Genomic DNA, 15,353 nt, shown 5'->3' with positions numbered 1-15,353 from the left:
AGATGGATGGGTGGGATGGGGCACTCTGGGTTGTGGTCCTGTAGACAGACACCCAGATGGATGGGTGGGATGGGGGGACTCTGGGCCTCAATGACCTCTTGGGGAAGCCTCCCTGGCTGCTCAGCTTAAGGAGCTAGATTAGTTGAAACATCCACCCCCTTGTGGTGTAGACAGAGCCCTGCACAGGGAAAAGGGAAGGGAGCAGCTGGGAGCCCTGTCCCTGGAGGTCTTCAGAGTCTGTGGAAATGCCAGAGAGGGTACCTACCTACTCTGAGAACCTGTAAAGAGGTAGCTCAAGTCCCTAAGGAGACCTCACTTTACGTACTTCAAGGACAGGGTATAGACCTGTTGGGGCCATTTTCCTTCCCCTCAGATCACATGGACAGCACGGTATGGCAGTCAGGCTGGGGACATCCAGCCAGCGGAAGTGCAGCAAGAGGTAGTGGTCAGCTACTTGCCTCTCAGCCACATTGCTGCCCAGATCTATGACCTGTGGACGGGCATCCAGTGGGGGGCCCAGGTCTGCTTTGCAGATCCAGATGCCCTTAAGGTCAGTCTGTCTTCCGGACTTCCTGCTGTGTGTGTGTGCGTGTGTGTGTGTGTGTGTGTGTGTGTGTGTGTGTGTGTGTGTGTGTCCAACCTGTAAGCAAGGGTACACCCAGGTGTGTACTTGCATCACGGGCCCCGTGTGCATCCATAGGTTGCTGGCTCCCAGTGTGCACAGCCCTCGGAATTCTTTCAGCAGTTATTTGCACAGCCTGACTTAGATGACTAAAGAAGTAGTTCCTACACCCCAATCTCATAAAATATACCCACTCTTTGTATCTTTATTTTAACCATGAGGAAAAGTTCCAGAAACCCCCTAGCTGTCATCCCTGACATGGTGTCATGGTGCAAAGAGTATTACATGTTTATTCCTAAAACAAACTCTGCTGGGGGAAGGAGAAGGCAGAATGTACTTGACTGTTGTTATTGTCAGCACATGAGCGTGAGTGCGTGCGTGCGTGCGTGCGTGCGTGCGTGCGTGTGTGTGTGTGCGTGTGTGTGTGTGTGTTATGTGCTCATGTGCTCACCTGTGTGTAAGCCATGTGAAGGCTACACATCTACATAGGCTGCTTTCTTTTATAATTCTACATCTTTAAATTAAAAAAATTAAAGATTAAAAAAATATTTATGTTTGTGTGACATAAATAGAGACCAGAAGAGGGTATAAGATCCCTGGGCCTGGAGTGGCTGGTGTTGGTGGTGGGAACTGAACTCTGGTTTTCTGGAAGGACAGCAAGCACTCTTAACAGCTGGGGCATTTCTCCAACTTCATCTGTCTTACGTTTTGAGACAGGCTCCCCACTCTCTGTAATAAATCAAGGAAATAAGTTTTAATAATTTTAGATTCAGCCTTTCAGCACAGAATTTTAACCTGCAACTGCAACTGATGTAGTTTAAAAATATTTATTTTATGTGTATGGATTTCTGCCTGGTACGCTCAGAGGGCAGAAGACAGGCGAGGTCACTGGATCCGCTAGGACTGGAGTCACAGCTGGGACTTGTGAGTCACCATGTGGCTGCTGAGGGCTGAACCTGGCTCCTTAGCAAGAGCAAGAAGCTCTATAAACCCCAGAGCCATCTCTCCAGACCCTACAATTAACGTCTTTAAATGAGAGCTTTTTACATTTATTTCTTATTTATTTTGTTTTTTATTTACTTTCTTATTTTTTGAGGCAGGGTCTCATTATGTAACTCTGACTGCTCTGGAACTCATTGCATAGACCAGGCTGGCCTCAAACTCACAGAGATCCACCTGCCTCTACGTCCTAAAGACATGGGCCACTACATCTAGCTTATTTCTTAATTTTTCAGACTATAATATAATTATAACATTTCTCCCTTCCTTTTCCTCCCGCCAAACCCTTCCTACTCTCCTTCAAATTCATGGCCTCTTTTTTATAAAAAAAAAACAAACAAATTGTTATCGAATGCATATAGCTTAGTATACATGAATAGGAATACATATATATTCCTAAATATAACCCACTCCGTCAGTATACTGTTACTTGTATGCATGTTTTCAGGGCTGAGCATTTGATCATGGCAAACAATCAGCGTGCTCTTCCTTGGAGAAGGCCACTTCTCCCACTGCCGGGTTTCCTCAGTTGCCTGTCGTGCTTTGTGTAGGGCTGTGGCTGTGGAGTCTTTTCCTTGTACACTTTGCTATGTCTGTTGGTCTCCTCCTTGTTCAGCTCACGTATGTATGGACTGTCAGGTTGGTAAGACATTACTGATGTAGCTTCTGACATATCTGGGAGACACAACTTCACAGACAGCTCCCTGATTCTCTGGCTCTGACCTTCTTCCCACCTCCTCTTCCAAAAGTTCCCTAAGCCTTGGGTGTGGAAGCGTTTTGTAGATGTATCTGTGGGATTGGGCTCTGCAGCTCAGCATTTTGATTGGCTGGGGTTTCTGTACTGATCTGTCTATCCGCAAAGAGGTTTCCCTGGCCAGGGTGGCGGGGTAGGGGGGAAGTGGGGGTGTGCTACACCTATCTGTAGGTATAAGGACAAGTTTCTAGATTGTTGTTAGGGGTTATGCTTTAGAACATTAGGGGTCATAGCTTCTCCTTTAATAGATATCACTACTCATACTGAGTAGTTAGGTAGATTTCCAGTACCAGGCATGCTTTACGCCCTGTAGATGCCTTTTGGTTATCAAAAGATACAAGATGCTACTGAATCTTAGGGTTCTGATGCCATGCTGACTGCTGATATGGTTCATAGGCACCAAAGCTGGGTAAGACTGTTGCTTGCTCCCCTCCTTTGAAAGCTTCCATGACGCCTTTTGATACCACGAAAGCTGGTCCTTGGGGAGGGGGCTCAGTTCTAGCTCAGGGGTTTATGAGCCCTCTTTCTGACGTACGTGGTGTCTTCAGCAATGGGGATTTACTTTCTATCTTGGGGTGGGTCAGCCAAGGGCAGCAGCAATAGGCTGTGTTTGGGGAGTCTATTAGACATCCCTGGCTAACGACACAAAAGATGAAGGTTTTGTTAGATGGTCATTGGCTCTTAGAGGGAGCACTGTCAATGCAGATGCGGAAAGTTCCCTAAATTCCGGGGTTTTCCTTTTTAAATGAATAGTGAATAGTATGACTCCTCGTGGCTTTCCACGTGTCCTTATTATTTTATTCATCTTCTGTGTGTACTCCCTTCCTTTTCCCTAACGGCCACCCCCTCCCATTTCCCCATCAGCTAACTTGTGCCTTGCTATTCTCCTCTCTGTGCTCTTTGTCCTGGCAATGGCTCCATTTTACTCCCCTGTCTTCTGTAGTAACTGCAGGCTGTGTGCTCACCTCTGAAGACTTGGAGCCAGGAATCTCTAATGGGAGAAAGCATGTGACATTTGCCTTTCTGGGACTCAGTTACCTCACTCAGTATGATCTTCTCTACTTCCATCCATTTTCCTTCCAGGATCATGAGTTCATTTTTCTCGACAACTGAATGACAGTATATCTGTACCATACCTTTTTTCATTATCTGAGTGTAGGACAGTTATATGAGGCAAGGCCCCCTACTGAGCCCAGAGTTCCCCATTTCAAGTAGATTTTTAGTTATTGAGTCCCTGGGATCCACCCTCCAACATGGGTTTTTAGGCGCATGTGCAGTGACCGTCTCTTTAGATGGCTGCTAAATTCAGGGTCTCACACTTCCCTGACAGCCATCTCCCAAGCCCCTTTGTGTTATTTTTAAATAATTTTTAAAATTACGTTTATTTGTTTTTTTAGACGTGTGTGTGTGTGTGTGTGTGTGTGTGTGTGTGTGTGTGAGAGAGAGAGAGAGAGAGAGAGAGAGAGAGAGAGAGAGAGATCGGTGATCTGGCTGTCCTAGCTGGCCTTGAACTCATAGATATTCACCTGCCTCTGCCTCCCAGGTACTGGGATTAAAGGCTTGAACCACTGCATCCTTAATTAATTTTTATTCCTATGGAGTACAGCAGGGGTCTTATGTGTTTATAGTGTACAGTGTGAAGGTCATAGGACAACTTTCAGGGGTCAAGTGTCAGGCTTGGCCACAGTCCCCTTTTACCCTCTGAATTATCTTTCTGGCCCTCGTCTTCATTTGTTTTTGTGTTTGTCTTATATGTCTATTTGTTTATCTTGAGATGGGCTCTCATTAGATACCTCAGGCCAGCTTTGAACTTGCTATGTGCCCAGTCTGGGCCTCAAATTCACCATCCTCCTGCCTCTGCCTCTTAAGTGCTGGAGTTACAAACATGCACCACTGTACCTGGCAAAAGGAGGTTATCATGTTTGAGTTAGACAGGTGCAGAGAAGTCTGAGGGATCAAGATGCTTCTCAAGTCTCAGGCCACAGTGGTTGGCAAAGGGCACCAAAGCTCTGTTAGCAGATGTGGGGATGCAGCTGTTGGTCCACAGCCACCGGCATGTGCACAGACTAGATACAAGTACGAATGCCCACGTCCACAGGAGCGTCTATGTGTAGCATTAGCATTTATACTGAGAGACTGTGCCTGCAGGCTGGTACCACCTCTGCTTCTCTCTGGCCATGAGCAGGGGACCCTGGTGAACACACTGCGGGAGGTGGAGCCCACATCCCACATGGGAGTGCCCCGAGTATGGGAGAAGATCATGGAACGGATCCAGGAGGTGGCCGCTCAATCTGGCTTCATCCGCCGCAAGATGCTGCTGTGGGCCATGTCTGTCACCTTGGAGCAGAACCTCACCTGCCCTAGCAAGTAAGTTGTGGGCAGGAGGCCTGGGGAGGCACAGGGCTGGTTCATACACAATAAGGAGCAAGAGTCTGATAGGTATCCTGGTTCCAGAAGACTTCAGTTTGAGGAGACCTTGTACCTACCTGCAACTGTGCTTGTGCTATGATACCCATTGCAGACATAGTGGGGACAGTTGGCATTTAGGGGCTTTGGCTGGGAGTTGGCTGGCTTGCTTCTTCTGAGGAATTCATCCTCCTAAGGATAAACAGTTCTTGCCCTCAGCTACTTGCCCTTGGTAGTGGCTTTAGAAGGGTTATCTTAGTTAGGATCTCTATTGCTTCGAAGAGACACCATGACCACAGCCACTCTTATGAAGGAAAACATTTAAGTGGGGCTGGCTTACAGTTTCAGAGGTTTAGTCCATTATCAACATGGCAGCGCCCAGGCAGACATGGTGCTGGAGAAGGAGTTGAGAGTTCTACGTCTAGATCTGCAGACACTGGAAAGAGACTGCTACACTAGGCCTAGCTTGAGTGTATGAAACGTCAAAGCCTGCCTCCACAGTGACACATTTTCTCCAACAAGGCCATACTTCTAATGCTGTCACCCTCTATGGACCAAGCATTCAAACACATGAGTCAACAGGGGCCCTTCGTTTTTTATTTTTATTGGATATTTTTTATTTACATTTCAAATGTTATTCCCTTTCCCAGTTTTCCATCCATAAGCTCTCTGTGCCATCCCCCTTCTTCTACAAGGGTATTCCCCCTCCCCATCCACTCCCCCTTCTAACCTCCCTGCTCTGACATTCCCCTACACTGGGAGTGCGGGGGTCCAGCCTTGACAGGACCAAGGGCTTCTCCTCCCATTGGTTCCCAACAAGGGCATCCTCTGCTACATATGCAACTGGAGCCATGGGCCTGTCCATGTTAGTCTTTGGATGGTGGTTTAGTCACTGGGAGCTCTGGTTGGTTGGCATTGTTGTTCTTATGGGGTTACAAGCCCCTTCAGCTCCTTCAATCCTTTCCCTAACTCCTCCAACGGGGGCCATTCTTACTCAAACCATCGCAAGGGGCTTCAGTGATACAGGCTTAGCTATTCCAGTTTTCCCAGCAGCCCATTTGACTACTCAGATCTCTCTCAAGTCACTGTGGATTGCCTATTATTATTACTTTTTGGTCTTTGAGACAGCCTTAATATGTAGCCCAGGCTACTTGAAAGTTCAGGATTCTCCTTCTCCAGCCTTCCAAGGGTTGGAATTATGGTTATAGACTATCAAATCTGGCTCATGATTCCTTTCCAAGCTCCCACACAGTGCTGTGCAGATATCCACAGTAGAGATCTGGCTTTGGTTCAACATAAAAATGCTTTTCAAGTTGAGGATCCAGCTTGGAGTTAGAGCACTTACCTATAAGCACAAAGCTCTTGGCTCAGAACTTTTGACTTCAAAGAGGGGAGGGATGGAGGTAGGGGGTTCCATTATAGTAGTGCGAACTCCATGAGAGGTGTGGCCACGTCTGTTCACCACAGCTTCATTAGCATACATGAAAAGTGACCATGAAGCCGGACCTGGGAGTGCAGGTCTGCAATCCCAGCACTCAGGAGGCTGAGGCCAGAGGATCAGGAGTTAAGGTCTGCTTCTGCCATGGAGCAAGTTCAAGGCCCAAGTAAATCCATAAGACTGTCTCAAAATAAATAAATAAAAAGGGGTCTGGCGAGATGGCTTGGCCCGTTTGACTTCATGACTTATGACATGTCTATGTGCAATCAGGAACATTCATGCCTACATTTTCACAAATTCCTGTTGCATATGGCCAATATCCAAAATATTTGCAAAGGGTTCCATATTAACAACAGTTAATCAAAACAGGTAACTTCAGTGGCCGTGCTGGGTGTGTACTCACACGAGTGTGTGTTTGTTCTTCCTCCTGTGGACCATTCTTCTCCCTAACCCTCTCACAGCGACCTGAAGCCCTTCACGAGCAGACTGGCGGATTACCTAGTATTAGCCAGGGTCCGTCAGGCTCTGGGCTTTGCCAAGTGTCAGAAAAACTTCTATGGAGCAGCTCCCATGACAGCAGAGACACAACGCTTCTTTCTGGGCCTCAACATCCGCCTGTACGCAGGCTATGGCCTCAGTGAGAGCACTGGCCCTCACTTCATGTCCAGCCCCTACAACTATCGGCTTTACAGGTAAGGTCTGAAGTTGGGACACACTAAGGGCTCAGATGTCCTTGATGGCACCCTTGTGCTTGGAGAACTGTTCCTCTTGCCCTCCCCTTCACATTGAATCTCTGGCCTCAAGTGTCAACTGTGCCATTTTGGGCCCTTTGCTTGCCCTGATGCATCTAGAGGGGCAGTCTTTGCCACGCTGGCATGCAGTCTGTGGCTGAAGACCCTTTAGCTGCCCAGGCATCACTCCCTCTTAAAGGAACTTCCTTCACGTAGAAAGCCAGGAGTGAGGCAGAGGCAGGGGGTCCACTATGAGTTCAAGGCCAGCTTGATCTACTACATAATAAGTTTCATGTAAGGCAGAAATACATAGTGAGAAACTGTCGTCGTCGTCGTCATCATCATCATCATCATCATCATCAACATCAACATCATCATTATTATTCTCTCATATATTACAACCCAACTGCAGTTTCCCTCCCTCTCTTCCCTTCCCCCAGTCTTTCTCCTTCACATCCCCTTTCCCCAAGACCCACCCCCACCTTCCCTCAGAGAAGAGCAGGCCTCCCAGGCACATCAACCAAATACAACATAATAAACTACAATAAAACCAGGCATCTACCATGACATCAGGCTAAATGAGGCACCCAATAGGAGGAAAGGGTCCCATGAGTAGGCAAAAAGGTCAGGGACAGCCCCATCCCAGTGTTTGGATTCCCACTTGAACACCAAGCTAAAACAGTTTGTTTTTGTTGTCGATTTTTTGTGAGTTTGTTTTCGAGACAGGGTTTCTCTGTGTGGCCCTGGCTGTCCTGGAACTCACTCTGTAGACCAGGCTGGGCTCAAACTCAGAAACTGCCTGCCTCTGTCTCCCAAGGCCTGGGATTGAAGGTGTGTGCCACCGCTGCTCAGCTATGAGAACCTGAGTGTCATGTGCCATGGCACATGCCTAATCCATGTGCTGGGAATATGGAGACAGGGAGAGCTCTAGAGCTCACTAGCTAGCAACTCTTACCAAATTGGTGAGCCCCAATTTCAGTCAGAGATCCGAGATCCTGTCACACAAAAATAAATCAGGAATGATAGAAGACACCCAACATCGACCTCTGACCTATGAGTGTGCACACACACACACACACACATTCATACACACACACACAAACACACACACAGAGGCGTGTACACAAATACACACTTAAGCATGCACATACACACATGAGCACCAAACACACAAGCACACTTGCATACACTTGTGTGCATACGAGTGAATATGTACACATGTATACTTTACACACCAAAACAAATAACAATGGCAACAATAACAGTAGTCATAACAAAATAATAATAGCAGTGCCAAATTCTGAGAAAGAGGGGCTGGAGGGATTCCTACACGGCCAAGAGCACGCACCGCTCTTGTAGAGTATCTAGTTCCATTTCTAGCACCCATTTCCTGTGGTCCTTAATTACATGTATTTCTAGACCCAGGGGTCCAGTGCCCTCCTTTGGATGCCACGGGTATCTGTGTACGTGCACGAGCTCACACTCAATTTTTAAGTCTTATAAAGCAATTGAGAAGGGCCCTAAGCACCAATGAAGACTGAGTTTGGAGACCCTGGAGCCCTCCAGCAGGAGCTGACTCAGGACTTTCCCTGGCCTTCTGTCTTTTATCACCAGCTCCGGCAGGGTGGTGCCCGGCTGTCGGGTGAAGCTGGTGAATCAGGATGCAGATGGCATTGGTGAGATCTGTCTGTGGGGCCGCACCATCTTCATGGGTTATCTGAACATGGAGGACAAAACACATGAGGCCATTGATTCTGAAGGCTGGCTACACACAGGTGACATGGGCCGTCTGGATGATGACGGCTTCCTCTACATCACCGGGCGCCTCAAAGGTTAGCACCCCTGTCCTGGGGCACATGGGAATTGGAGGAGCAGTCACTGACTGCGACCCGTCTCTGTCAGTATCAGCTCTGGCCAAGTCCTATCACAAATAAACAGGGATGCTTAGATAACTAGTTCAGGGTCACCTAGATAATAAATGGGAACCTGGGATTCATTTCCCTAGAAAAAACAAACAGGACTCCAGGAGACCTGAAGGCATAAGTATTATGTATAGAAACAGACACTATAGAGAGTAGAGCAGAGTGGATACAAAATTTAAAATAAAACATGAAACTTCAAAGTCATTTTCTTCAGGGAAAGGGAACTTTAGGGACTCCTCTGTGGAAAGATGTTTGTGTAGTACCCACAGCCCCCGGTGGCAGTTCCATTTCCTTTCTGGAACTTACACAAGCAGGTAGCTCAACCTACTTCCAACGGAAGGAGGTTCTGGTCCTTCGGAAATGCAGAAGATCCCCCTGATAGGGCTGTAAAACCCTGGCTCCAGAGCGGCTGGCTGCTGCTATGGGAACTGTGCTCGCTTCCACCACCTACTGTTCACTTTTATAATGACAAATGAGAAAACCTGAGTTCCAGCCCTGGGAAGAAAGGCCCTGTTTTTAGGTCAGCGGTTCTTAACTTGGGGGTCAGGACCACCCTCTCACAAGGGGTCCCATATCCAATATCCTGCATATGAGGTACTTACATTGTGATTTATTACATAATCACATCTGTGTACCTTATGTGACAGAGCTGCATCTGTGAAATAGCAATGGAAGTCATTTATGATTGGGAGTCACCACAACATGTCTTAAAAGGGTCACAGCGTTAGGAAGGCACTGTTTTAGATGGTACGGGGAAAGGTTAGGCTCCAGATACCCTCTTCTCCAAAAACACAGAAGTGCTGTCCACCAAAAAGAGGTCCTTTCTCACCGCCCTACGGGGCTACCTTGCCCAGCAACTCTATGAGGTCAACATTGAGACTGTTCTGTCCCAGGGCACCAGTGTCCCCTTGAGTGGCTTTAGACTGGGCTGATGTCTGGTCCTGTGGATTCTGCAGCCTGCTCTTCCTCTCCATGGCGACATTGCTTTCGTTTGCACTTCCGTTTGAATTTTAGACTCACTGTGTAGGTGTGGGCAATGGATTGGCCTACGTGATGGCTTTCCTCTCGCTGAGTCTGTAGCTTTTAGCTTTGTGAGGTTGCACCTCCTTCAGAGTCGAGCCTGCCAGTTCCTAAGAATGCTGCCTCTCCCCCGCTGTTTACTTAGCCTTTGACTTTTCTCTCCTCGGTGTGTTCTAGTTTTCTGTGTAGGGTTTTTGTGTGCATTCACTTTAGGAATTTTGTTTATTATGTGCTATGTGGTAAATAATGGCATTTCCATTTTTACTGTTTGTTCCTGAGATATAGAGTGTAATTACTTGCTTTTTATATACTGGTCTTGGGTCAAATGACTTTTTTGTTGTCCTAGGGATTAAATCTAGGTCTTTGAGCCAGGTAGGCAAGCCCTCCCTCCACCATGCCGATATGCAGCCCAGACCCTTACTGTTTGCTTGAGGACAGGGTCATGCTCTAGGCTGACCTCGAATGTTTAATCCCCATGCCTTACTTAGGCTTGCCAAGTAGCTGGGGTTACCCATCAAGCCCTGCGTCAATGTTCTTAATGAGCTCACAGAGTGGTTGCTTTCGGTCTTGTGTTTGTTTTGTTCTCTTCGTTTGTTTGCTCATTTATTAAACAGGGTTTTGCTAGGTAGCCCAAGCTGCCCTAGAAGTCACAGCAATCCTTCTGCCTCAGCCCCCTGAGTGCCAGGATCACAGGTTTTGTGCCACACACATGGCTGCTATGGGGTTTTTGAAGTTCTGTGGAAGGGAAGCAGGCCCTCCAACTCCAGCGAGTTCTAACATGTGTGCTTTTGAATTTCCTACAAACAAAATTATGTCATCTGTATATTACATTATCATGACTACGCCTTCTCACTCAGGTTAGAACGTGTTCTTTGACAGTGTTGGACAGAAATGGTAATAGTTGGGCTGGATTTAACACCAACCACAAAAAGAAAAAAAAAAAAAACAGTCTGTGGTGGAGCCAATTCTTGTTTTGTTTCCTGATCTCAGAGCAGTATCTTCAACATTTAAAAAACCAACAAAACTAAAACATCAACAACAACTGGGGTTTTTGGTTTTTTTTTTTCTCTGTGTAGCCCTGGCTGTCCTGGAACTCACTTTATAGACCCAGCTGGCCTCAAACTCACAGAGACCCTCGTGCCCTGGCTTACTGACTTCATGTGCCCACCACTGCCTGTAGCATTTTGTTTGCCCATGCACACCAGTGCATGAAAGCCATGCGAGTGTGGAGGTCTGAGGACAGCTCTGAGGAGTTAGTTTTACTTTCCACCTTCTTGTTTTGGCTTCACTGCATACTCTAGGCTAACTACCCCCAGCTCCTGGATAATGCTTATCTCTGCTGTCCATCCTACTGTAGGATCGTTGGGATTACACATGGGACTTTCCCCCAGGCTGGGGAATTGAACTTGGGTCATCAGGCTTGCTCAGTGAAGATTTTCCCTTTCCCCTGCTATGCCTATGTCCTCCATTTTAATTGCTAAGTATGGTTGATATAGATTTGTTATAGACATGCTTTATTAGATTTAGGAAGCTTCACTCTGCATTAGTTTTCCAAGGCTTTAACCGCTTATTGAAGGAGTTGGTGGGGCTGACAGAGAAAGGCAGGAGTGAGGGTGAGGCCTGCAAGTGGGAGTTATGAGCCTGGAGCTGCCTCTTCATGTTCCCAGAGTTTCTGGGTTTTTCTCCGCCCTCTGCTGTTCCAGACAAACCCTGATCATTTGAACTCTTGTGTGATTCCTCTCTGGCCAGCTCATTCCCACACTAACTCCCTCCCCCTCCATTGCCAGAATACTGTAAAATGCTGTCCCAGTGCTTCCCATGCACAGGGAGGCCTTGCTGTGGCTATCCTGAGCCCTTTTCACTCTGGTTCACCCTCAGCCGCCAAAGGCTATGTGTGTCTACTCCATCCCAGGCACTGCCTGTCAACCCTCTCTGCAAACTTCTCATCTGGGGCTGCAGTTTCCTGTCTCCTGTAACCCCCACTGCTCCTGTCAGCCCCCCACCCCGTGAACTCCTCACAACTGAGCACTGCTTTGCCGTGTTCTGGGCCTGATGTCAGGTTGGAGCTGGGCACAGAATGTGGCCAGTGACCTTTTTTGAATTAGATAACATAGGAAGACAGGAGACACTCTCACAGGCAGGGCAAAGTTCAAATTTAATGCATTTATTTTATATAATTTTATTGTATTCCTTTTTCTCCTAAAAGGTAAATGGGTTTGTTCACGGTTTGGCCGGAGCTAGGGGGAAAGGGAAATATTTTGAGATCCTCTCTGCGTCGTCTGCAGAAAAGCAGGATATGTGGGTCTATAAGGAAAGAAAATCTGTCAATCTTGTTCTGGGAGGTGGCTCTTCCTCTGAATGGAATAAGAAAGAAAGAAAGAAAGAAAGAAAGAAAGAAAGAAAGAAAGAAAGAAAGAAAGAAATTGAGAGAGAGAGAGAGAGAGAGAGGAAGAAGAGGAGGAAGAGGAAGGGAGGGAGGGAGGGAAGGAGGGAGGGAGGGAGGGAGGGAGGGATAGAAAAGATGCTTGCTTCTGGGTACGGTGGAGGAGAAAGTTTACTGTAGACATGAGGGAGAGTGGAGCCGGAGGCAGAGTCCAGAGTGGACAAACCTAGACTGAGTGAGCTATGCCACGTGAGGAGAGGGGAAGGGAAGAGGGAGGGGAGAGAGATGAGCCGGGTACAGCAGCCCGGTGGCCCAAAGGTACAAAGAAACCAAGTAACCAAAATGGTGGGATTGTACAGGAAAGAGCAAGCCCAGCCCCTGGGCTGGAAAGTACAGGGTAGGGGCAGGGTGTGCCAGCCAGGAGGGCCCTGAACAGGTGACTGAGGGATGCAGGGAGAACCTGCCCAGGTCTACTTTGATGTGTTAAATAGGCACCTCGGCTGCTTGTCTGAGTTTGGAACCTGACATTAGGGTTTCCGGTTGCTCTCACAGCCAGCATGGAATTCACTGGAAAAGATGTAGTGTTTTGTTTTATTGAGTTTATCTATCAGGAATCTATCATCACTCAGAACAGAAGCCTGTATGTAACCCTGAAGCCTTGGCCCTCCCACGGAGACAGGCTAAACAGAACAGGTGACCTGGGTAAAGAGATGTGTGAGGGAGCAGCTCAGAAGGAAGCAGTCAGAATGGGCTGGGGCTGCGGAAGAACAAGTGGGTGTGGCCATGTGGCGAGAAGAGGCCCATAGGGGATGGAACAAGCAAGGAGGGGCCCCATAGCAGGGGAGGGAGGGTGTTAAGTGCTGGGGCCCAGAACCAAACTATGTAAACCTTATATTTATTAATTAGCACCATGTGGCACCGGGCGAGTTACTAGACCTCAGTTCCCTCTCTGCAAACCATGATGCGAGAAGCCTCCCTTGGAGGCTGGTTGTGAGAACTGAAGAAATGGCACCCGGGTGTGGTGACCACCTTCAAAGTAACAGGCGGCTAAAACAGGGAGGAGAGATGCTGTCTGAACTGGGGCAGAGTCAGAAGCTACCCAGCACCACGGTAGGAGCAGGGAGGGCTCAGATAATGGGCCTAGGAACAGGAGATGTAGTGAGTTGTCCTAAGGCTGCCAGAGGGCCAGGACCGCTGCTTGGCTCCTAAGAGGTCGTTTCCGGTACTGCTTACCGCTCAGTCCCCTCTCCAACTGTGGTCTAGGAGCGTGGTCCAGTCAGGGCCTATCTTGCCTCCTCAGAATTAATCATCACTGCGGGCGGGGAGAATGTGCCCCCGGTGCCCATCGAGGAGGCTGTGAAGATGGAGTTGCCCATCATCAGCAGCGCCATGCTGATTGGGGACCAGAGGAAGTTCCTGTCCATGCTGCTAACACTGAAGGTGTGTCATGGGCTCTGGCCCTGGAGCTGAAGCAGGAGGGTGGTCTGTGGTGTAGCCCAGGGTGCATCTGGTATTCACAGTTTTATCCTGGCACCATTCAACCAGTGCCAGGTACTGGGTGGGTAGAAATTCCTCTGCCACACTGGGCTGCTGGGACGATCCCTTCCACTTACCTCTACATTCCAGCTTGCAAAGGTCTGGCTGCTCACGCACATGCTCAGGCCCCAGCGTCACAGCCAGGCAGGGGGATGTCTCCTGTTGAACAGGAGCTAGGGTCACCAGCTAAGGTCTTACTCAGTCCACCGTTCCTTCCTCTGCTTCCCGAGCCTCAACCACCTCTGAAGCATCACTCTGAAACCCGGTCCACAGAATTCCCTCGGGGAGGGGTGGGTCCTCATCCGTCCTCTTTTCAGTGCACACTGAACCCAGAAACGTCTGAGCCAACCGACAATCTGACGGAGCAAGCTGTGGAGTTCTGCCAGAGGGTGGGCAGCAAGGCCAGCACCGTATCCGAGATCGTGGGGCAGAAAGACGAGGCTGTGTATCAGGCCATCCACGAAGGGATCCAGAGGGTGAACGCGAACGCGGCAGCCCGGCCCTACCACATCCAGAAGTGGGCCATTCTCGAACGTGACTTCTCCATTTCAGGTGGAGAACTGGGTAAGTGTTGTGTGGAGTTAGCCCGGGAGCTTCGATCAAGCAGCCAGTCCCTCCTGGCTTAGCTCCGGATTGGCTGTGACCAGGACTTACCTGGCTTGTCTGGGAGCTGCTGGGCTCTGGCCCGCTCCAGGCCTCTCTTGTCCCACCCAGCTTAGCCCAGGATTGATCACAACCATCTCCCAACCCAGCTTCTCTCTCTACCCACCTTTGCTCCGCGGATAAAAACACTCAGAGAGCTTTATTACTTTAGAATTTGCCTGCTAGTACAATTGCTGGGCTCAAATACTTCCTGCCTGGAAAGGCATGCCCTCATCAATCAATTTTCCTCCACATCCTTGGCCACCCACACGTAGAAGAGGCCTCACATGATTGCAGCTCCCCTTTTCCTCTAAGGCATGACAGAAAAAGCCCTTCTTTTTCCTTGCTTCTGCCTTTTCCTCCTGGGACCTGGAAGTCCCTTCCATCCAGCAACTGACTCCAGGCCTTCTTTATTGACAAAATCAAGAACCAATTAGAGAACCAGACCTTAGTATCAGCACCCCACCACCACCACACACACACACAGGTAAGTTCTTCTTTTCACCGTCCCTGGGGCTGTATAGGAGGGCCAAAGCCCGAGGCAGGGACAGGCAGGAGCCCATTAGGAAGTAGCCATGCTAGCAGAAGGTGTCAGATAGGGTTTTGAACAGCATCTGTGCTGGGTGCACGAGCCTCGGATTCTAATCAGCCTGAAAAACAACCACGCCAACCCCCTTGGATTAGAAACACTGAGAGGAAGAGGTGCATCTGTCCTGAACAGATGTAGGTGCCTTTTCCCACCTCAGCCTTTAAATAGCAGCAAGGAACTCCTCACAAAATATTTACAGTGTCTGGTTTCAAACTCATCTAGAGACGACTTAGAAGCATATAGGAAGGCATGTGCTGGTCATGTGCAAATGCATGTCTTTTCACATACATAGAATATTCGACTTTGGTGTT

General features: G+C 48.5%; 1 protein-coding gene across 2 annotated transcripts in view; it reads left to right on the top strand.

The window, feature by feature from the left end:
* The window catches only part of Acsbg1 (acyl-CoA synthetase bubblegum family member 1), a 56,054-nt gene that overhangs the window by 36,595 nt on the left and 4,106 nt on the right, over positions 1-15,353 (top strand). Inside the window, 6 exon segments of one of the 2 annotated variants that reach the window (NM_134389.1) lie at positions 374-550; positions 4,561-4,742; positions 6,681-6,911; positions 8,565-8,782; positions 13,576-13,715; positions 14,129-14,375. In NM_134389.1, coding sequence (NP_599216.1) covers positions 374-550; positions 4,561-4,742; positions 6,681-6,911; positions 8,565-8,782; positions 13,576-13,715; positions 14,129-14,375 — 1,195 coding nt within the window. 2 annotated transcript variants of the gene reach the window in all.

This window comes from Rattus norvegicus, chromosome 8 (assembly GCF_036323735.1).
Source record: "Rattus norvegicus strain BN/NHsdMcwi chromosome 8, GRCr8, whole genome shotgun sequence".
NCBI lineage: Eukaryota > Metazoa > Chordata > Mammalia > Rodentia > Muridae > Rattus > Rattus norvegicus.
Note: the sequence above shows the minus strand (reverse complement) of the source record. Positions and strands in the feature narration are given on the sequence as shown.